The sequence below is a fragment of the Staurois parvus genome, unplaced genomic scaffold, assembly GCF_062004578.1.
Source record: "Staurois parvus isolate SC_StPar_1 unplaced genomic scaffold, SC_StPar_1.0 ptg000109l, whole genome shotgun sequence".
Classification (NCBI taxonomy): Eukaryota; Metazoa; Chordata; class Amphibia; order Anura; family Ranidae; genus Staurois; species Staurois parvus.
This window is the reverse complement of record NW_028317905.1, coordinates 978,473-1,001,813: the sequence shown is the minus strand read 5'-3', so window position 1 is coordinate 1,001,813 and position 23,341 is coordinate 978,473. Positions and strand designations below refer to the sequence as shown.

Sequence of the window (23,341 nt, the reverse complement as noted above, 5' to 3'; positions counted from 1 at the left end):
AGTTAAAAAACGATCAGAAAAGATGAGTAGGGAAAACAAATGTCAGTGGCTTTCACCTGTAAAACCATTCCTGTTTTGGGGGTCGTCTCATTGTTGCCCATCTAGTGCACCTGTTGTTAATTGCATTACCACCAAAGCAGCTGAAACTGATGAACAACCCCCTCTGCTCCTTACCTGACCAGATCAATATGCCAGGAGTTTCATTGACTTGAGGCTATACTCTGATTTTTTGAACAGTGTATACATTCTATGTTCCTTTTGCTCTCTACATAACAGGTCTGGCTCCAGGATGTGATGTGTGCACCAAGAAAAGATTCCTCCCATAATTCTGATTCCTCCCATAAGAAGGATATATCCGGTTCGCTGGATGTGGTGTGACAATCCTGGAAAAGTAAGCAACAATATTTATTTCTGATGAAATTCTGATCGGTAACATATGGGGAGAAGAATGGATGCATGGTGAGGTGAGGGGACATTATTATGTCTGACACATGGAACGTTGAGGGGACATTATTATGTGTGAAACATGGGGAAGTGTGGGGACACTATTATGTGTGACATGTGGGGACACTATTATGTGTGACGTGTGGGGAGGTGAGGGGACAGTATTATGTGTTACACCTTAGGAGGTGAGGAGACGTTATCATGTGTGACATGTGGGGAGGTGATGGGACATTATTATGTGGGGAGGTGATGGGACATTATTATGTGGGGAGGTGATGGGACATTATTATGTGTCACATGTGGGGAGGTGATGGGACATTATTATGTGGGGAGCTGATGGGACATTATTATGTGGGGAGGTGATGGGACATTATTATGTGGGGAGGTGATGGGACATTATTATGTGTGACATATGGGGAGGTGATGGGACATTATTATGTGGGGATGTGATGGGACATTATTATGCGGGGAGCTGATGGGACATTATTATGTGGGGAGGTGATGGGACATTATTATGTGGGGAGGTGATGGGACATTATTATGTGTGACATGTGGGGAGGTGATGGGACATTATTATGTGGGGAGGTGATGGGACTGTATTATGATTGACACATGGGGAGGTGAGGGGACTGTATTATGTGTGACACATGGGGAGGTGAGGGGACTGTATATGTGTGACACACGGGGAGGTGATGGGACTGTATTATGTGTGACACACATGTAGGTGATGGGACTGTATTATGTGTGACACACATGTAGGTGATGGGACTGTATTATGTGTGACACACACGGAGGTGATGGGACTGTATTATGTGTGACACACGGGTAGGTGATGGGACTGTATTATGTGTGACACACACGGAGGTGATGGGACTGTATTATGTGTGACACACATGTAGGTGATGGGACTGTATTATGTGTGACACACACGGAGGTGATGGGACTGTATTATGTGTGACACACGGGTAGGGGATTGGCCTGTATTATGTGTTACACATGGGGAGGTGATGGGACTGTATTATGTGTGACACACAGGGAGGTGATGGGACTGTATTATGTGTGACACACACGGAGGTGATGGGACTGTATTATGTGTGACACACGGGTAGGGGATTGGCCTGTATTATGTGTTACACACAGGTAGGTGATGAGACTGTATTATGTGTGACACACGGGTAGGTGATGGGCCTGTATTATGTGTGACACACGGGTAGGTGATGGGACTGTATTATGTGTGACACACGGGTAGGTGATGGGCCTGTATTATGTGTGACACACGGGTAGGTGATGGGACTGTATTATGTGTGACACACAGGGAGGTGATGGGACTGTATTATGTGTGACACACAGGGAGGTGATGGGACTGTATTATGTGTGACACACAGTTAGGGGATGGGACTGTATTATGTGTGACACACGGGTAGGTGATGGGCCTGTATTATGTGTGATACATGGGGAGGTGATGGGACTGTATTATGTGTGACACACGGGTAGGTGATGGGACTGTATTATGTGTAACACACAGGGAGGTGATGGGACTGTATTATGTGTGACACACAGGGAGGTGATGGGACTGTATTATGTGTGACACACATGTAGGTGATGGGACTGTATTATGTGTGACACACGGGGAGGTGATGGGACTGTATTATGTGTGACACACGGGTAGGTGATGGGACTGTATTATGTGTGACACACATGTAGGTGATGGGACTGTATTATGTGTGACACACGGGGAGGTGATGGGACTGTATTATGTGTGACACACGGGTAGGTGATGGGACTGTATTATGTGTGACACACACGGAGGTGATGGGACTGTATTATGTGTGACACACGGGGAGGTGATGGGACTGTATTATGTGTGACACACGGGGAGGTGATGGTACTGTATTATGTGTGACACACATGTAGGTGATGGGACTGTATTATGTGTGACACACGGGGAGGTGATGGGACTGTATTATGTGTGACACACGGGTAGGTGATGGGACTGTATTATGTGTGACACACGGGGAGGTGATGGGACTGTATTATGTGTGATACACGGGGAGGTGATGGGACTGTATTATGTGTGACACATGGGGAGGTGAGGGGACCGTATTATGTGTGATACACGGGTAGGTGATGGGACTGTATTATGTGTGACACATGGGGAGGTAAGTGGACGTTAATATGTGTGATACACTTTAAGGTGATGTGTCATTATAATGTGTGACACACTGGGAGGTGACGGTTGGTATTGATTTAACACGTGAAGGCGGGGGGCAGTATTTTGATGACACAGAAGGAAGTGAGAGGGAATGTTTTGTATGGGAGATATGGGAAAGGAGTGGGGACATCCCACATATGGAGGTGGAGAACAGTCGGGGGCCCTGTGCAGTTTCTTCCTCCCAATAACAGTCATAATTTTGGTGTCTTTGGGAGTCGGTTGGTTTCTGATTCCTCTGACCAGATGTCTCTCCTTCCAGGCTTCTCCACTTTACACTGATGTCATGGAAGATCCAACCAGATCTCCGGGAACCCGATTCCCCCCACTTCCTCGATACATCACCCAGCCCCAGCCAGGTAACCCACCCTCCTAGCCCACCTATCGCTGTCTCTTTACACTTTTTGGGGTCAGTAAGGCCGGCCACAGACACAGAGGCCCCATCAGGTAGCATGGCTGGTTCTGAACTCCTGGATTTATGTTGTTGAACACACAGCATGGTCTGATCGGTCTAAGAATGTTCCAGCATGCTGAACTTGCTTTGCCCACTATGAGGGGTTCCCACCATCCCTTTGCTGAGTTCCCGGGTATGAGCACCTGCTATGCCCATTATGAGGGGTTCCCACCATCCCTGTGCTGAGTTCCCAGGTCTGTACATCTTCTGTGCCCATTCCTGCAGAATCCTTCAGGTCTCTTCCACTCAAGCAACACTATACCACCTCCTTCATTCCCAGCATGTATCTCAGAAAAGTATTCATAGTGCAGCAAGGTTTTATTAAAGATATTAAAAAAGAGGAATAAATCTTATGCACTCACATGTTATTGGTGCCACAGGGAGCACCAGCCCAAGGAGCTCACTATGGGGATCCCTCTCCTCAGACTGCCGCTAATCCCAGGGTCAGTGTGCATTCCAGCAACTGAATGTGACATCAGAGGAAACTGGAAGTGACGTGTGCGGCTCAAGCCTCAGTGCATTTTGCGCTGAGCGTGTCCTCAGAATTGATATCATGATACATTTGGCTAGCACCTAATTTTATTTATTTCACATGGCTGTCTGGGAAATCTTTTCTCTCTGACCATACCCATACAGTGTCTTTGTGTCTTTCTGGCAGGTGTTGGTGATGGCGGTGTCCAATCTCCTTCAGGTCACAGTCGGCGTACAACATTGAGTCCTGCTGAACATTTGTGTTGGCATCTGAAAGAATTGCGGTCATCGTCCAGTCATGTGTCATCTGGCGATGTGTCCCAAGTGGCGGGTGAAGTGGTCCGCTTCATTGCTGGATCCCCTCTGGAGTTTGATCGTAGATGGTGGCTGCAGCTGGTGGACATCCTCAAGCTCCTCCGGCCCTTGCAGGAGTGTTTGTTTGATGATCGCGGAATCCTCCTGCCAGCCCTGGAAAGAATCCATCGAAAGTATGAAGAACACCGGAGCAAACTGAGTGACCTAGATATACCCGGCGCACTGGCCTCTGCCTTCCCCCTGGATCGCTCCACATTGTTCAAACTTCCCAAAGACCCAGAGAAGCTCTACCAACCACGACCCCCAGCTGTCCTCCTCCGAGACCTGCCACGCTACCTGGCCAGTGTGGGAACGGAGCTTGCCACTTCTGAGTCCATATGGCGCCACAACCCAGGAAGCACTTCCATGGCACTGCGAACCAACCTACCTGTAGAGGTGTTTCCAGATCCTGCACTGCGGTCGTTCCGGTGAGTGACCATGTGATCTGTTCCACACATCATCTACATTCCATGTTTGGCTGAACAGGGATGTACAGGTGTCCCATACATCCCTGTGCAGGCAGTCCCATTCATATCAATTGGGATTCAGCGGCTGCAAAGACACAGCTGCTGCTCACAATTCAACAGATTTATGGGTGCAGATGCGTGACCCCGAATGCAAACAGTGCGCGTTCAGGGCCAGCTACCAAATTGGGAGCAGCAGATGTCTCCATGCTGCTGTTGCATCCCAGTTGACATGAATGGCCCTGGTACGGGTGTACGTTGTACGTCCATGTGACTGAGGCCTAAATCTTCTCAGGGCTGCTGTGATAGTTGTTATTTCACAACTAGTGATGCACCAATACAGTGAGTATGAGTACTGATACTTTTTTTTTTTTTTTTTTTGTACTCACTGATACCAGTTACCGATATCTGCCAGAAACTGTTTTGTTGGCACTTCAGCTGTCAACAGGGGAACCTTGCTGACAACTGAAGGAGTGATTGGTTTTTAAAAAATGCATCAGCCCCATTCTCTAACCAGTGGGGGCACCCGACAGGAGGTAGGGGCCAGGAGTGCCTGGCGAAGGACCCGAGAAGAGGAGGATCCAGGCTGCTCTGTGGAAAACCACTGAACAGGGTGGGCAAGTATGACATGTTTGTTATTTAAAAAAAAAAAAAAAAAAAAAGTTTGGCATCACTTTAGGATAACAACATTCTATATATATTTATTTTTTAGGACAAACAAGGCTCTCTTTTCATAAATATTGTCTTGCAACAATATTTTTTTCACAATCCTTAGACAATTAAATATAACAAAACTAAAAAAAAAAACATATTTTTTCTTTTTTTGAGCAGTGTTAATTAAAAAATAGTGTTGCAGCACATAAAAAATGTGCATTTTATTCTGTAATTTGTCCTGTTTATATTGACAATAAAATTATGATTCTGATACAAAGCTTTGAAAAGTTATTTACAAATAAAATACCATTATTTTTTTTAATTTTGCGCTTTTTTTTAATGTGAAACATGTAACTATATGTTTAAGGTGTAAACATATTAACAGACAAAGCAAGTCACACTGTAAAAAAAATAAAAGTCAGCAGCTGCAAAAACTAGCTGCTGACTTTTAAAAAAACAGCCACTCACCTGTCCCTCGATCCCACGGTGTCCTCCCTGCAGCCCATTTCACCAGCCGTCCCATGTTCCTGGCGCTGGCATCTTCAGTGTGGGCACCTGGCTGTGACAGCTTATGGCTTCACAGCTGGGTGCCCACTGCACATTCGTGAATAGCTCTGCGCTTTCTAAATGGTCCCATAGTCTTCTGGGACCTGTCATGTGTCCCAGAAGACTACAGGGCGGGAGGGAGGGAGGATAACATCTGGGAGTTGGGAGGGAGTGGGTACCTGTCAATTTCAGGGACCAGTCTTTAAAGCGGGACTTCCCCTTTTGGGTGGAGCTTTGCTCTAAACGGAGGAGAATAAGGGGTTAATTAGGGCTGATCAAAGTAAATTAAGGGTTAATAAGGGGTTAAACAGTGGAACATTTAATTAAAAAACAAAACAAAAAAAAACACAACCTTTTTTATACTTGACAGGTGTCTTTTAACTGACTTCATCTGCAGATCAAAGTTCATCCCTATGATCTGTAGATGAATAAACAGAAAGATACAAAATGAAACAATGTTTCTTTCTGTTTTAAGCTGAGCAAGGTTGTTGATAATTGTCAGGCTGCTTTTTATGACAGCTTCACTTGCTGGGACATTTCTTTTGTTTATACTTCAGCTGTCAGCAGGGGAACCCCTCTGAATGAGTAATCAGTTGCTAAGGAAACAGCTGCAGCCCTCCTTAACAACTGGTAATTGCTGCTTTTTTTTTTTCTTTTTTTTTTGACAGCTGTTTTTTTGTTTACAGTTTAGCAGTCAGCTATAGGGAATCCTACTGACAGATGAAAGACAGATAAAAGTACTGATGCTTAGTATCTGTGCAACCCTAAACTAGTAATAGTCACTAAAGCTGAGCCCAGGGCGGAGATAATAGTTACAAATTAATGCAGCTCCGTATTCATTAATACATCATTAAATGCTGTGTGGCACAGCTGTGTAAATTTCAGAACTTAGTGGAAAATTATGCTCATTACAACTGAGTAAGCTACTTGGATAAGCAGCGAGACATCTTCAACATCACAGAACCAGTGACTACCATTTTAATGTGATTACTATAAGGGCTTGTTTATACTGGTGACGTCCCTTGCCGTCTTTCTGAAAAGTGAGTTGTGGTGGATCACTTTTCAGCGGCATTTGACATGTGGTGAGAAGGCAATATGTTTCCTCCTCACCATTTGTTTTAACCTGTAAATGCCGTACCACTGCATTGCAACTGTGTGCATCACATGCGGTTGTGGGGCAGCACTGTACTTAAAAGGTTGCGTTCAGTGATGGTAATATCTGAGACATGTTTTTTATTTTTTTTTTTGTGTATAGCCCTGAGAGATTGCATGCTCTCCTTCTGGCTGGGTGTGGGGCCCGCTGAGCTTTTGTTCACTTCAAAGGGTTTACATTCCCATACAAGTCAATGGGAATGCAGAACCATTTGATGTAAGTCAGATGCTGGTGAGAAGGAGGAAAAATGCAAGTCAAATATACCCGTCAATGAATTCTGAATGATGTCACAAGTGTCTCACACGCAGGCCCAGACTGACTATAGTGTACACCAGGCATTTGGCCGGTGGGCCAGGGCCGCCTGGATAGGAGGGGCGGCAGGGTGGCACATAGAGGAACCGATTCATCCATTTTCCTCTTGCCAACGTTGAATGCCTGCTTCTCCTCCTCTCCTTCCTTCAGGCATTCAGCTTTATCAGGAGAGGAATGGATGAATTGGTTCCTCTATGTGCCAACCTGCCACCCCTCCTATCCATCTCCTGCTTTCCTGGGCTCCTGTGTACCCCCCCCCCTCCCCGGACCACCCATAACAGGTTTTTTAATTGCAGGCGGAATCACCGTGATTTTCCCTGCAATTTGAAAACGCACTGGTAAAATGTAAAATCACTCATCAGCATGTTTCGGAGTTTCTTTTGAGCATGCGATTTTGTTTTCCCAGTTCACAGTGCGATGCAAAAAAATCACATGGGGATTGTGGCAGAGTTGCCCTGCGTTTTCAGGTGCCATTGAAATGAATGGTACCTGAACACGCTGATGGGTGATTTCACATTTTAACATCGCGGTTTGAAGTCTCAGGCAGAATCAGGGCGATTCCGCCTGTTTTTTCGAAATGCCTATATGTGAACAGAAAGTCCAACAGAACTCTTTACTTCAGATGGCGGGGGGCTATTGACCTCTGATGTAAGGGGGAATTAGATGCTCTGAACATCTAGTCTTACAACTGACCCTTTGAGAGCAACCATAGTGCTGATGTGGCCCATGATGAATCTGAGACCTATCTCATGAGCAGTTGTACCTATTATTCCTAGCACCAGGTGTTTGTTTTTTATGCACTTATGTGCTTACACACCTTCCCAGGTCCAAAATTAATATTGAGCAGAATTAAGTTCAGCTCTCCACAACAGTCCCAGTGTCTCCTGTGGCCCCCCAGGAAAATGAATTGCCCACTCCTACTCTACACCAACTCTCTGTATATTCTGCTGGTTTTTGCTGTTGTCAGTTGTCCAGCTGCGTTAACTCTCTCTATATTTTGTTGTCTCTTTAATGTACCATTGATACGCCTTTCTTTTACACTGTCCATTTTCCTCTTCTCAGGCAGGTCCCCACCCCTCCATCTCCTCTTCCTTCTTCTCCTCGCCAGCGGTTGAGCCGAGAGAGGAGCATGGAAGGCGTGTCTGCTGACATCAGTGGGTACACGGCTGCGGAGCTGCTGGTCCAGTACAGACATCTAGGCAAAGTTATCTTCCTTTATCTTAACAAAATGAACAGAATCAGGGATTGGTAAGTAACTGGATCCACCGAGTATTTTCATCACAAAGAGGCCCTGTCTAAAAGAGGAATCTCACATCTTTGCAGCTACTATGACCTTCATATCGTTCCTCCGTCTCACATTCACCCTGAACACTTTGTCTTCTCACCATTTGGGATTCTCCATGTGGACCCGCTGAATGGTTCTGAGACATTGGAGCTTGGCGTGTGGCACCGGGAGGCCGTGGTGTGCCGAGCTGTGAGGACCATTCCGTTCTTCAGAGATTTCTTGAAGAGACGAGTGATAAAGCGGTGAGACTGGCCTTGATCATTTGTTTGTTTGTCCATTACCCAGCCTGCCAAGTTAGTACCATTCCTCATTTCCAATCACACACACACACACACACTCACACTGATCACCTGCTAATTCTTCTTACAGATGGAAAATAAATGTCCGCCGGATCCTTTTTCTCAGAAAACAGGAATTCATAAGCAGAAACCTCATCCAGACCATCCCCCATTATGCAGCATCTCTGCAGCATGTCTACAGGTGAGTGTCCAAACCACCCACTGTTATACGACTTCCCTGCAGCAGGTATACAGTTTACTGTCCAATTCACCCCTATTATACAGTAAAACTTTCTTGCAGCATATCCACAAGTGAGTGTCCAAACTGCCTCCATTATACAGCATCCCTAAAGCATGAATATATGCAATAAGTCCAGATGAATATATATAAATATATAAAAATTATATATGAAAAATACTCTGGAAAGGAAAACTGATCTCTAAAGTGAGGAGGTGCTAAATAACCCAACAAAATGCAGAATCAGCCAATAGACCTAGGCTACAATTGGCTAAAGGATCAAACTACTGCAAGAACCTCCAAATCCTTGTTGAAGCCAGATTGGGAAAGACTCCCTAAACAGTAGATCCAAAATGACTCTGTAGAACAAAGTGCCTGATGACATCTACCTAAATCCATAATCTGTTGTGATGGTCTCATTACCAAATAGCCCCAAGCCCACGGGGTTTTTCCATGATTTTCCAAGAAATGTCAGGGAAGAAATGTCTTGCTTTCAGAATGTTGTGCTTATGCTCCCCAAATCATGTTCTGAGGAATCTGAAAGTATGGCCATGTATAATTGCCCACAAGGGCAAAGAAGGCCACAGATGACCAATTGGGCCCCACAATTAATAAATTGTTTGATCAGATAAATGGATCCATCAGATCCAACAACCTCCCTTTTTTACGATGCTACATGAATGATCAAGCCCCACAGCTGCTGATGTTACACCTGTAGTTTCTCACAAATATGTATGTAACAGAGACATAGAAGCAGGATTCATAAGTTTAGGTAAACAGATTAACTACAGTATGTCCTCTCTCACCTCCTATGGACCAGTGCAAATTTTTACAATTCTGCTATGGACCTGTTAATTTGGCAATACCTTTATCATTACTTAAAGGAGAAGAGAGGCCAAAGCTATTTTGACTATACTTGTCCTATGGATCACAGGAGTGCACTTCGTTCTGCACTCCTGTGACCCATTTTTAGCCAGCAGCGGGCTAAAGTCCGCTGTCAGCTGACGTCACTCAGCTGGTCCAGGTTCAGGAAAGATCCCAACTTTAAAGTCTGGATCCACCTAAATGCTTGGACTGGCAGCTGGCTCAGCCTCTTGGCGAGCTGTTGAGCGCCTGAGCAAGCTACTCTTGCCCCCTGCACAGCCCAGCGCTTCTGTGAATGCTGGAGGGGCAGAGCAAAGAGACAGTGACTGACAGTCACTGTATCTCTGCAGACTGAGAGCTGAGTTATCAGTGGCTTTTTCTCAGTTCTTGATTTTAGAGCCAATGGGGGACAGATGTAGCATAGGGTCAATGCTGCATCCACCTAGGTGAGTATGTACCAGGGGCGGACTGACAACTCATGGGGCCCCCGGGCAATAGGGGATCATGGGGCCCCTGTGTCCTTGCCCAAACTCAAAAAAGCCTATGAAAAAGGAACCAGGGGCATCTCAAAGGGCCCCCTCCTGACCCTGGGCCCTCGGGCAGTGCCCAAATGGTCAGTCCGCTCCTGGTATGTACTGTATGTTTGTTTTTTAAAAACCCATACTTCTCTTTTAAGATAACTTGATAATACATGTATTCTTTTTAAAGAACAAACAAGGCTTTCTTTTCGTGATATTGTCTTGCAATAATGATTTTTTCTTTCTGCAATCCATAGACAATAAAGCATAACAAAATTAAATAAAGTGCACTTTTTCACTTTTTTTTTTTTCTTATTTTGAGCAGTGTTAGTTTAAAGGTCAATGGTGTTACTGAGGATAGATAGTGGGCATTTATTTCTCTAATTTCTCCTGCTTAAAATGACACTAAAATTGTGAGTCTGGTACAAATCATTGAAAAGTTATTTACAAATTGAATAAAATGTGTTGAATGTGAAAGGTGTACATAAATATACCTATGTTAAATGAGTAAAAATATGAAAGAGCAAAACAAAACATTTTTCCAATATTAACCACTTTCCCTCTGGAAGATTTACCCCTCCCCCTCCTGACCAGGCCATGTTTTGCTATTCAGCGCTGTGCTATTTCAACTAGTAATTGCATGGTCATGCAATTCTGTACCCAACAAAATGTATGTCCTGTTTCCCCACAAATAGAGCTTTCTTTTGGTGGTATTTGATCACCTCTGGGTTTTTTTTTTTGTGCTATAAACAAAAAAAGACCAAAAACTTTGAAAAAAAAATTTAATTTTCTAATTTCTGTTATAAAAAATATCCAATAAATCCAAATTTCTTCATAAATTTAGGCCAAAATGTATTTTGCTACATGTGTTTGGTAAAAAAAAATCCCAATAAACATATATTAAGTGGTTTGTGTGAAAGTTATAGCATCTACAAACTATGGTATAGATAGTGGAATTTACGCAGTTTTTACTTTTTGACTGCCTATAATATTTCTTGAGGTGCTTAAATGCCAGGACAATACAAACACCCCCAAATGACCCCTTTTTCGAAAGCAGATACCCTAAGCTATTTGCTGAGAGGCATTTTGAGTCCATGGAAGATTTATTTTTTTACACACGTTTTTAGAAAATGACAAAAAAAAAGCTGGTTAAATGCCATTTTAATGAAGCCCACAGCCAGCAGGAAGGGTCATAATGAACAGTGCTATGACTGGCAATGTGGCGCAATCATAGTACTTCCAGTCTTCTAGTGCCCTCACAGTTTTTTTTTTTTGCATTGAGCATGGAAGAACTTGATGTGCCTTGTTAGGGCCCAAGCCTGCCTGTGGTATGAATTGAAAGTCATTGGTGAGCTTGTTCCAGATTCCATCATGTCTTTCCCATAATAGTAAAGTCTAAAAAGGAAAAGCAGCTATATATCTATAGTCTTTGATTTCAAAATAAGAAGTTGCAGAGGCATGGGACCCAATGTTTTTGGGTGTATTTTTCAGATGGATATGTTAGTCTTCCAGACTTTGATATTTCTATATTCCCCACATAAGAAGTCCACATATGTTGGTGTAGCTCTATCTCTGTGAAGAACCTGGAATGTTTTCTCTTGTCCTTAGGCTTCTCCAAGAGTTCGAAGATATCCCCTGGCTTCCTGTTAGCCCATCCTGCACTCTGTCTATTCAACAAATGGAAGTAACCCTCTCAGAAATTAGATGTGAGGCTGGGAACCATCTGTATCGCCTGCTGACCCTGGTGGACAAAATCCTGGAGTTGGTAAGACATTTCATGAGTAGGGAAACCAATAACTTCTCTGTTTATGTGTTTTTATAGCAGAACACAGTAATATATCAAAATTTCACTTATGTATGGGACTGTCTAGTTTCTGACTGTTCAGCTGATAGAAATCATGGGGTAACCAGCCAGAACTAAACCAAAAGGCCAACCATGAAGTTCTTTGATACCAGCAGTTCCAGGACCAAATCACTGGAAAAGAGCACAATACTAGTACTATGAAATATTGGTCCGACCAGCAACTCATATGATCTAATTTTCCAATCTAGTCTTCATATTGTTGGATATTTCCATGTATTATAGCTAGAGATGAGCGAATCGAACCAGGCGAAGTGGAATTCGATTCGAATTTCAGGAAAAATTCGATTCACGTCGAATCCGAATATTAGCCTACTTCGGGTGCGCGAATCGGATTTTTCCCGATCAGCCGGCAAAAGTGTCCCTGCAGAGAGCTCCGCTATTTCTGACAGTTCTCTGACAGTTCCTTCACATGTACAGCGGTTGAAACATTGTATCTATTTGTTTCCATTTAGGATACAGATGTTTTTATTCGGAAACAGATACAATGTTTCAACCGCTGTAAATGTGAAAGTCAGAGAACTGTCAGAAATAGAGGAACTCTGCAGATACACTTTTTGCCGGTTTGGAATTATTCTTATTTTCATCCTACTTCTTCTTCTTCTTCTTCTTCTTCATCCTCATCCTCAGAAGAAGAGGATGAGGATGAAGAAGAAGAAGAAGAAGTAGGATGAAAATAAGAATAATTCCAAGCCGGCAAAAAGTGTATCTGCAGAGCTCCTCTAAGTGTATCTGCAGAATAGAGGAGCTCTGCAGATACACTTTTTGCCGGCTTGGAATTCTTCTTATTTTCATCCTACTTCTTCTTCTTCTTCCTCTTCATCCTCATTCTCATCCTCTTCTTCTGAGGATGAAGAAGAAGAAGAAGAAGTAGGATGAAAATAAGAAGAATTCCAAGCCGGCAAAAAGTGTATCTGCAGAGCTCCTCTAAGTGTATCTGCAGAATAGAGGAGCTCTGCAGATACACTTTTTGCCGGCTTGGAACTCTTCTTATTTTCATCCTACTTCTTCTTCTTCTTCTTCTTCCTCTTCATCCTCATCCTCATCCTCTTCTTCTTCTTCTTCTGAGGATGAAGAAGAAGAAGAAGAAGTAGGATGAAAATAAGAAGAATTCCAAGCCGGCAAAAAGTGTATCTGCAGAGCTCCTCTAAGTGTATCTGCAGAATAGAGGAGCTCTGCAGATACACTTTTTGCCGGCTTGGAATTCTTCTTATTTTCATCCTACTTCTTCTTCTTCTTCTTCTTCTTCCTCTTCATCCTCATCCTCATCCTCTTCTTCTTCTTCTGAGGATGAAGAAGAAGAAGTAGGATGAAAATAAGAAGAATTCCAAGCCGGCAAAAAGTGTATCTGCAGAGCTCCTCTATTCTGCAGATACACTTAGAGGAGCTCTGCAGATACACTTTTTGCCGGGTTGGAATTCTTCTTATTTTCATCCTACTTCTTCTTCTTCATCCTCAGAAGAAGAAGAAGAGGATGAGGATGAGGATGAAGAGGAAGAAGAAGAAGAAGAAGAAGAAGTAGGATGAAAATAAGAAGAATTCCAAGCCGGCAAAAAGTGTATCTGCAGAGCTCCTCTATTCTGCAGATACACTTAGAGGAGCTCTGCAGATACACTTTTTGCCGGCTTGGAATTCTTCTTATTTTCATCCTACTTCTTCTTCTTCTTCTTCATCCTCAGAAGAAGAAGAAGAAGAGGATGAGGATGAGGATGAAGAGGAAGAAGAAGAAGAAGAAGAAGTAGGATGAAAATAAGAAGAATTCCAAGCCGGCAAAAAGTGTATCTGCAGAGCTCCGCTAAGTGTATCTGCAGAGCTCCGCTATTTCTGACAGTTCTGTGACATTCCCTCCATACAGCGGTTGAAACATTGTATCTATTTGTTTCCTTCTCCTTCTTCTCATCCTTCTCCTTCTCCTTCTTCTCATCCTTCTCCTTCTCCTTCTTCTCATCCTTCTTCTCATCCTTCTCCTTCTTCTCATCCTTCTCCTTCTTCTCATCCTTCTCCTTCTTCTCATCCTTCTCCTTCTTCTCATCCTTCTCTTTCTTCTCATCCTTCTCCTTCTCCTTCTTCTCATCCTTCTTCTCATCCTTCTCCTTCTTCTCATCCTTCTCCTTCTTCTCATCCTTCTGCTTCTTCTCATCCTTCTCCTTCTTCTCATCCTTCTCCTTCTCCTTCTTCTCATCCTTCTCCTTCTTCTCATCCTTCTCCTTCTCCTTCTTCTCATCCTTCTCCTTCTTCTCATCCTTCTCCTTCTCCTTCTTCTCATCCTTCTCCTTCTTCTCATCCTTCTCCATCTTCTCATCCTTCTCCATCTTCTCATCCTTCTCCTTCTTCTCATCCTTCTCCTTTTTCTCATCCTTCTTCTCATCCTTCTCCTTCTTCTCATCCTTCTTCTCATCCTTCTCCTTCTTCTCATCCTTCTCCTTCTTCTCATCCTTCTTCTTCTTCTTCTCATCCTTCTTCTTCTTCTCATCCTCCTTCTTCTCATCCTTCTCCTTCTTCTCATCCTTCTCCTTCTTCTCATCCTTCTCCTTCTTCTCATCCTTCTTCTCATCCTTCTCCTTCTTCTCATCCTTCTCCTTCTTCTCATCCTTTTCCTTCTTCTCATCCTTCTCCTTCTTCTCATCCTTCTCCTTCTTCTCATCCTTCTTCTCATCCTTCTCCTTCTTCTCATCCTTCTCCTTCTTCTCATCCTTCTCCTTCTCCTTCTTCTCATCCTTCTCCTTCTTCTCATCCTTCTCCTTCTCCTTCTTCTCATCCTTCTCCTTCTCCATCTTCTCATCCTTCTCCTTCTCCTTCTTCTCATCCTTCTCCTTCTCCTTCTTCTCATCCTTCTCCTTCTTCTCATCCTTCTCCTTCTTCTCATCCTTCTCCTTCTCCTTCTTCTCATCCTTCTCCTTCTTCTTCTCATCCTTCTCCTTCTCCTTCTTCTCATCCTTCTCCTTCTCCTTCTTCTCATCCTTCTCCTTCTTCTCATCCTTCTCCTTCTCCTTCTCCTTCCTCATCTCCAAGGGCATTTAAATTAAAGGTACAGTGTTCTGCACTAATTTAAAGGCTCTCTGAAGCCTAGAAACCCTTTTAATAAGTTAAATTCGTAGCGAATTAATTCGCATCGAATCAAATTTCTTCCTCAAATTCGGCGAATCAGCCGAATCCAATTTTTTTAATAATTCGTTCATCTCTAATTATAGTGCAACACAGCCACTGCTTTTTACAAGAGTTACAGATCTACTGAACAATGACATTTAAGGGGACAACAGACTTGGTATCAGGGTGTAAGATGTAGAGGCTAAATAGAACTTATCTGAGACAGAAAAATGTGAGGCATGGAGCACAAGAGAATTAGATATATCTAAGAACTAAAAAATGTAGAAAAGGAGACCATGAGATGGGGCAAACCTTGAATAAATAGGACAAAGACCTGCAAATGACTCAGCTAACATAGGTTTATAGCACAGGCCAGGCTGTATTGGCTGACTTTACTATGTATTATTTCTATCTTTATCTCTTATTTCCTGTGTAGGTGAGAGAGGACACATACACCTTGCTGAAGACCACACAGAGAAATGCCCAACTAGCCCAGCCCAAGAACAGCCCAGTAAAAGCCTCTAGGGGGAAAAATCAGCAGGTGGAATCCTGGCTGCACCGACTGGGGAACTTTTCTGCTCTTGTTGGTCATATGATTTGCCAGAACCTGTCCACTATCATCCAGCAGAATATACTGACCTTTGTTAATGATGTCATCCAGGTGAGACATGCTGTCATCTCTCATAGGGCTATAGGCTCTTCGAAGCAGTGGCAAGACAATATAGGTAGAAGTGCAGAAGGCAAAAAGAAGCTGCTGAAATCCCCACTCAGCTCAAATCTTTGCCACCACCATCCCCCCTCCTAGCACAAATCCTCTACCCCTCAAATGTCCCCTCTGAGCATAATCCTCTCCCCTCTCCAAATTACCCCTCCTAGCACAAATCGCCCTTCCATCCTCCCTCCTAACACAAATCATCCCCCAAATCTTCCCTCCTAACACACATTATCTACCTCTCAAATTACCCTTTGAGCATAATCCTCTCCACCCTCCAAATCCCCCCTCCTAGCACAAATCTCCCTCCCCTAAATTTCTCTTCCTAACAGAAATCTTTCCCAATCATCCCTACTATCACAAATCCTTCCTCCCAAATCCTCCTTTCTCACAAAAATCCTCCCCCCCCCTCCTAGTACAAATCTCCCTCCTAGCACAAAATCCCCTCCTAGCGCATCCCCCTTTAAATTTTGCCTCCTAAAATAAATCATACTCCACTGCAGCCCTTAAATTTTCTCCTCCCAGTACAAATCCTCTCCTCCCCAAACCGCCCTCCTAGCACTAGATCCTAGATCCTCTTCTACGTCCCCCTCCTAGCACAAATACCCTCATCCCTAGCACAAATGTTTGTTACTCTGAAGCTGCTGTCACTACTCCTGCCAGCTTGCAGGTAGGAACTCTGCACATAGAGCCTCCACCTTACATGATACCACAGTGCACTGGACAGCCGCCCCTCCTGCCCACCCCTTGTCTCTGCCCTGGGAACAGGCTCCTTTCCTGTGCGGAAATAGCTTACTTTGATTTGCAGCAAATAAGATAGAGCCCACCTCATTTCCTGGCTAGGGAATGTTCAGCATCATCCAGCTCTTTCCTTTCCAGCTTGATTGTGCTTGGCTAACCCCTTTCAGTCATTGGATTTCAGGTTCTTTAATCATGGAGGTTCAGCATCACATATGGGTGTTACCTAACATGTTCTGCATGCAAATGAAGGTAAATTTAGATACGCGTCACACCATAATAGTCAAGATCAGCAAATAGTTTTCATCGGACAATATAATGTATATAAAATCCAACACATTTGGGGTTATACTCCATCCTCTTCAGCTCCAATATTGTGGTGTGGTGATTCAGTGATAGATTTACCTCTCATCCACAGCTCAAGGTAATTGTGGAAATCCTTTGGTGTGCAGAAGCTGCTATCCCAATATTCACGTTATCTGCACTCCCACCGCCATCATACTGATGGGTGACACCATTCAACCAAACTTTAAGGTTCCATTGTTTTAACCCACTCCTTGATGCATGCAGATGAACCTTGCCTAGGAACACCCGCACTTTCAGATCCACACCCACCCATCAAGGCATTTGGACACTAGCATAACTCCTTCCCAGAAACAATCCTACTTGTATCAGGATTGAGGGCTCTTGAGAGGCAGGGCGCTGTGACTATTTATAGCATCCTGCCAGCTCCTTGCACCAGCCAAGACTTGCCTACATTGCATAAAGAAGCACAGAGACCCAGTGGTGACATCACTGAGTCCAAAATGTATATAATAGAAGCTGATTTTTTTTTTTTGTATAGGCTAAGTTCACCTTGTAGGAAAAAGTAATACATTTGCATATTTTTGCAGGTGAATTATTTTTTCCTACAGGAGCCTGCAAAGTATTGCACCTGCAAAGAGAGGAATGGGAGGATTTGTGCTTTCAAGCTTTAGTAAAGTTTACAAAAAAAAAAATGTTCTACCTGCAAGGTAATGGCATAATGTGCTAGTATACAGTACATCACATAGTAGCACATTATGAAAGACTTACCTTCAAATGAAGCCCTCCAGTAACGTGCTGTCACAGGGCTTCCATCTTCACCTAGTCTTCCTTCCTGGTTCGCAGACTTCAGCAGTTGAATGGCTAAACTGCAGGTGCATGGGAGTCATGGGCACGCCACAAAGCTCTGAAGGGACGACATACTCATTCTTCAGCCAGCTTCAGAAACAATGAATATCTACAGTTAAGGTTTATTATAAGCTTCCCAGTAGGTACAAATGTCCAAGTGGTGTTTACTATCGCTTTCAGTTAGAAGACTGGAGGAAGAGTGAATGGACTATGAGCTGATCAGCGCGTTTGTAGTCCACTGAGAACTACAAGTCTGTCTGCTGTGGTGGCCGACAGAACTTGTAGTATACTCAATCACCGATCCCTGTGAATAAATGACGTGGCTGTGTGTGCCTGTGCAGGTCATACTGATTTTAAATGTGGCAGCAGCTGTGGGGGAGAGAAACCCTTGCTCAATGTCACAGGGGAAGGGGATCAGGTGGAGAGGGGAAACACAATGCATGTTACACCCTAAATATGTTGTAACATGTAATATGTCTCTGGAGCCGATTATATCCTTTAAATGTTAAATTAGTATGTTGATGGGGAAGGTGGAGGGAGAAACCAGGGATGGCAGATTCAACTTCAGCTTCTAAAGTTTCTTCCCCTCCTTGCTTGATCCTAAACTAAATGAAAACTTATGGCTGGAGTTGAGGTTTAAAAAAATAGTTTTTTTTCTGGAGTAATGCTGCAACACTTTGTCTAGGTTTGAGCACACAGTGCTGTTTGTTGAGGCTGTGCCGTTCCTAATCTTACTAGAAGACTGCAATAGGGACAGGAGGAAGGTGGGGACCATTACATTCATTCACTGATAAAACTTCTTTCTGCTCACAGACTCCACCGGAACATGAGTTGTCTTTCCTGCAAGTCAGTCTGGAGTTCGGGGAGGCAGCGAAGCTGACCCTCTGCCCTTCTGACGATCAAATACAAAAAAGCTTTAATAAGGCGCTGGACTCGGTACTGAATTCCATCCTGCAGGTACTGAGCCATCCACCTTTATTATTATTTCTTCAATTTTCTTCTATTCAATAGTTGCATTGTTAATATTTATATATTTATATAATCAGACGTTCATTCCCCGAAAGGAAGTTTTCCTTCCTGCAACCCCCCCATCCTCCATAATATGAAATTGCTGTTCACAAGAAAATGGCGCAGGTCCGCACATTGTTGATATACACCACGGATATTAAAGTGTTACAAAACCCAAGATGCTGCATTCACTATATCTGGTCTCCCACAGTACATACAATATGAAAATGCATTTATTTTAGTAAGTATAAATTGTTAAATAGCTTTTCTCATCAGCAGTATATAGCATTCTTGTGACTTTTAGCAGTGCCTGGGTAATCTTGTAGGTGGTGTTTTAATTCTCCTCTAATTGTCCTATGAGGCTGCATAACCCCTGACTCTCTGTTTGGACAGCGCTGTGCTGATCACATGCACCCTTCAAACAAAGAAAAAGAAAACTCTGTAACAATACACACCAAACAGAGCATATGCAGACTTGCCACTGCTGCTCTGGCAGAAGGATTGGGAACTGCCGAAGAAGGGGAGAATCAGAGAAGACAGGATCAAACAACTTTTTTTTTCTTTTTTTTTTCCTTTTAAGTTTATTGTTGCCAGACAATAGGTGAACACATACCATACATATTTTATTATAATGCCAAAGCCATGTTACAGAAAATAAGCAAGTGACACTCTTATGAATGAGAAGCATATCATCAGGCATCGTTCGGTACTATGAGAGGAGCACCTAGCACAAGTATGCATTTCAGCCTTGCAATGCATTTTGAAATTTTAACTCTCAACTAAACCAAGAGTCAATCATAATAGAAAGAAAGAAACAAAAAAAGGTTCTAAAGGAACAGTACAGAGGTCATCTGAGCGTGTTTTCCTATCTAATATTCTCCAAAAGAACCCTTTTACTCTAGCCATTCACTACGAGGTTGACTCAGTTAAGTTGTTTTTTTTTTCATCCAGAGTTGCTGAGGAGTCTTCCCAACTAAACCTAACTTTCTTAACTTTTTTTGGGCAACCACAGGCTTCACATGTCATCCTATAGAGTGGAAGGGCAGAGTTAACCAACCGCTTCCACCTTGCCAAAGTTAGACTCGTCGTAAAACCACCTCCCAGCAATGAGCTTACAAACATAGAAGAAGAGTCTACAAAAAAACGTGTTGTATAATTCATCTTTTCATCTTCAATCACTCTCAGGAGGCACAAAAGAGGGTTACAAATGTTAGGAAGGCCAAAATTATCCGCTATAGAAATCTGTCACCTGAGACCATAAAAGCATCATCTTAGGGGAATCCCAAAGCATATGAAAAAAAGTGCCTTCTGTCATAATTATGCCCACAGGGAGAGGTGCGGTTCTCTATTTTGCTCCAAATTTCTGCATTGTGGTATTTCTCTTAAACTAATATGCAGTCACCTGAGAAGGGGAGGTGTAGTATCGTGCATATAAGAGCCAGGCACAGGTTCTCCCTGTAGGAAGAAGGCTTCATGTATCTCCTCATTCCCCCTCCCTCAGGAATGCAAGCAGCGTATGATGCTGAGCCCTGCCTAACAATTCCTCTGCCAAATAAGGTAGTGAAGATACTGGTTGATGTTGTGTAGAAAAAGAAGCTGTTAGTTTTTGTGAGGAGTCAGAGACGTGAGGACCATCGGCTCTGTACCATCTAGCTGACCAAGAGTCTTGTTGTACCATCGCAACTAAGTGCAAGACCAGAAATCCCTTTTAGCTCATCAGACTTGAAACTGCTTAACCCCAGGCATTTATTTGGCAAGTACTTATTTACCTAAACTTCTTTCTGTTATCTGTTTGCTGTGCTGTTGTGCTCTGTATATGTGTGTGTGTGTGTGTGTGTGTGTGTGTGTGTGTATATATATGTATATGTGTATGTATATGTGTGTGTGTGTGTATGTATATATATATATATATATATATTGGTTACATCTTCTTTCTGTAAATATTCATACTGCACCCTTTTAACCTTTTGATAATAAATCTTACTTTCTGAAAGTGTTGAATTGTCTCTATAGCTCTTAATTGCAATTTACGAATCCCTGCCTCTAAAAAGAGCGCTACTATGAGTGTTTAACCCTCTGTATAACCGGTCTGTAGAGATAGCGGTATACTGTCGATTAACCAATCATCCTAGTGTATTGCTGAGTTTCCTCTTTTTCTGTATAAAAAGGAGGTGGTGGCAGTGTGAAAGGTTAATTGTGTAATTAACCTGACCCAGTAACAAGCGCAGGCTGCCGGTACATCGATTGTTGTCCAATTAGCTGGAACATTGGTGTGCAGGGTTCAGCTGGGTGTGGCATTGTTACGCACGTGACAGCGCAGTTTTAGATTGGCTAGTCCTTTGGTCACGAGTTTGGTGAGAAGGGCTGGGGTCTGACACCGCGCCCGTCACAGCTTCAAACAACCCACATTTGTAAAATAATGCAGAGTCCCGCTTATGCATGCTAAATAAATGGGCAGGGGTATAATACATCTGATGTAAATAACATAGCTGTATCATCCTGTCTGTAGAGGCAATAACTGTATGGAGATATACTCACCCCAATGCTCCTCTGACAACTCTGGTACAAGGGCAGATCAGAGGTCCTTAGCCCTCCCAACTAACTTGGAAAGGCCGTATAGTATCTAAATCAAACAGCCTTTTTATACAATGTGGGGGATTCCACAGTGAGTATAACAAGCATGCTTTAGTGCAGACTGATTTTACCATTGTGAGTTTAGTAACACTTTAAGATCTACCAAATGGCTTCAGTTGTCTCTCCACCTATAGGAGAACACCCTTCTAATGCATTTCACCTGTGTAAAGGCTTAGGCGACCAAGTCTTTACACAGGTGAAAAACGTTAAAGGGGTGTTCTACTATGGCTTGAGACCTAGCCGAAGCCATTTGGTAGATCTGGTTGTGCATCAACAGAGTGTGGACTTGTGCTATTTTCCTTTTGACTTACTATTGCGTTTGGCGAGCTTTCATCAGCAGACCAGCACCTGGCTGCAGGAATTAGAACCAGCCGGAGTTATATTGTACATCGAGTCATCTGGGTGGTACTTTCTATTACAAGGTTTATAAAATGGCTGTTGTTTTTTTCTTTTTTTTTTGCTTGTTCACATTTTTAAAAATGATTTTACTGCGGCGTGCCCCCATCACCCTTCTCGCCTAGGGAAGAGTAGCATATACCTGCTCCCGCAACTGATATGTGGATCAAAGCAGGACAACTCTGGATTCACTGGGCAGGTGAGTACCTGGTTTGAGGACAACCTGGACAACAGATAAGAGGGGAAAAAAAATCAGGAGAGTCTTCCAGCTGCTTACACTTCAAACATTATGAAAATAATTATAAAGAGAAAAATTAGTAAGTGTAAAGAGATATCTTTATTATTTCTGTGTTTATGGGTGCAGCCACTTTACCTTCTGGTGTGGTATAGAAAACCCTTGTTTTAGTTTCCAACAACCCCTTATTTGTTTTTTCTGACAGACTATGCAGCTTTTTTTTGTAGCATGCAGGAGAAATATAATATTAATTTACTGTATTATTTGTTTTAGCATCTCCCTTGGTGTTTGAGCAACAGATCTGATCTGTTTACCATGGTGAGGAACTAAGAATGGAGCTAAGCCGGCATTGAGTGCTATCACATATTTACATACAGTATATGATAATTAAATCAGTAATTGTGAATTTTTTTCAGGCCATAGATATTATTTTGAGGATATGGCTTTTGTACATAAAAATGTTAAATTTGTTTTGATAACCCTGCTGGAATTGAATGCCAGTCTTCCTTTAGGCCTTTTTCACAAGGGCGGCAGTTTCTACTGCCCTCTGGAAAAAAGATCCAGGGAGGATTACTTTACAAAAGTCAGCAGAGCAGTGGCTTACAGGCATTCAGGAGGCAATATTGGCGCCTTCTAAATGCATGTTTGTTGGTTTTTTTTTCTCATCATAAATGTTTTCTTGATCTACAGACATTCTGTCAGAAACAGCAAACTCCTGATAAATTGAACATTGTTTCACAAAACGTGTTATGCGTTAGACTTACAATGTTTTCCACTTCTGTATTTTGAACATTATTCAGAAAAACTATATCAGTCTTAAAGACTAAAGCGCTTAATTATTAACGTATTTGTATGTTGTTTGGTGCATCTCCTTTGTTTTTAGCAATTTTTATGTAATAAAGTGCTTGTTTTTATATATGATATTTTATATATGGTTTTTTATCTCCTTAAACTTCCATTTAAAGTCTCTTTGGGCAAGCTTATTTGACTTCTTTGTAATTATCTGGGACTGAGGTACTCAAGCCTCTGTACGAGACCTAGCTGCTGTATGTTCTTTTTGGCTGTTTTTTCTTTTTTCTTGTTTCCAGTCGAATAGGAATTTTGGGTAAAAACATTGCACCACAACCATGAACCAGGCTCTCAGCTCACAGTTTGTGGTGCAGCTTCATTCACTTTAGTGAGCGAGTTAGACAGGCAGTGCCACCCGTCAAACTCTCAAGGTTTATTTTGCCATGCCATCAGCATGTGTACATTCCCCTCCGACTGCAAAAGGA

General features: G+C 42.9%; 1 protein-coding gene across 1 annotated transcript in view; it reads left to right on the top strand.

Moving 5' to 3' along the window:
• The first annotated feature begins 3,170 nt into the window (after positions 1-3,170).
• The window catches only part of DNHD1 (dynein heavy chain domain 1), a 132,593-nt gene continuing 112,422 nt past the window's right edge, over positions 3,171-23,341 (top strand). Inside the window, exons 1-8 of the mRNA XM_089671637.1 lie at positions 3,171-3,240; positions 3,766-4,360; positions 8,124-8,309; positions 8,385-8,588; positions 8,716-8,826; positions 11,853-12,009; positions 15,629-15,853; positions 18,608-18,751. Coding sequence (XP_089527763.1) covers positions 3,171-3,240; positions 3,766-4,360; positions 8,124-8,309; positions 8,385-8,588; positions 8,716-8,826; positions 11,853-12,009; positions 15,629-15,853; positions 18,608-18,751 — 1,692 coding nt within the window. The remainder of the gene's footprint in view (positions 3,241-3,765; positions 4,361-8,123; positions 8,310-8,384; positions 8,589-8,715; positions 8,827-11,852; positions 12,010-15,628; positions 15,854-18,607; positions 18,752-23,341) is intronic.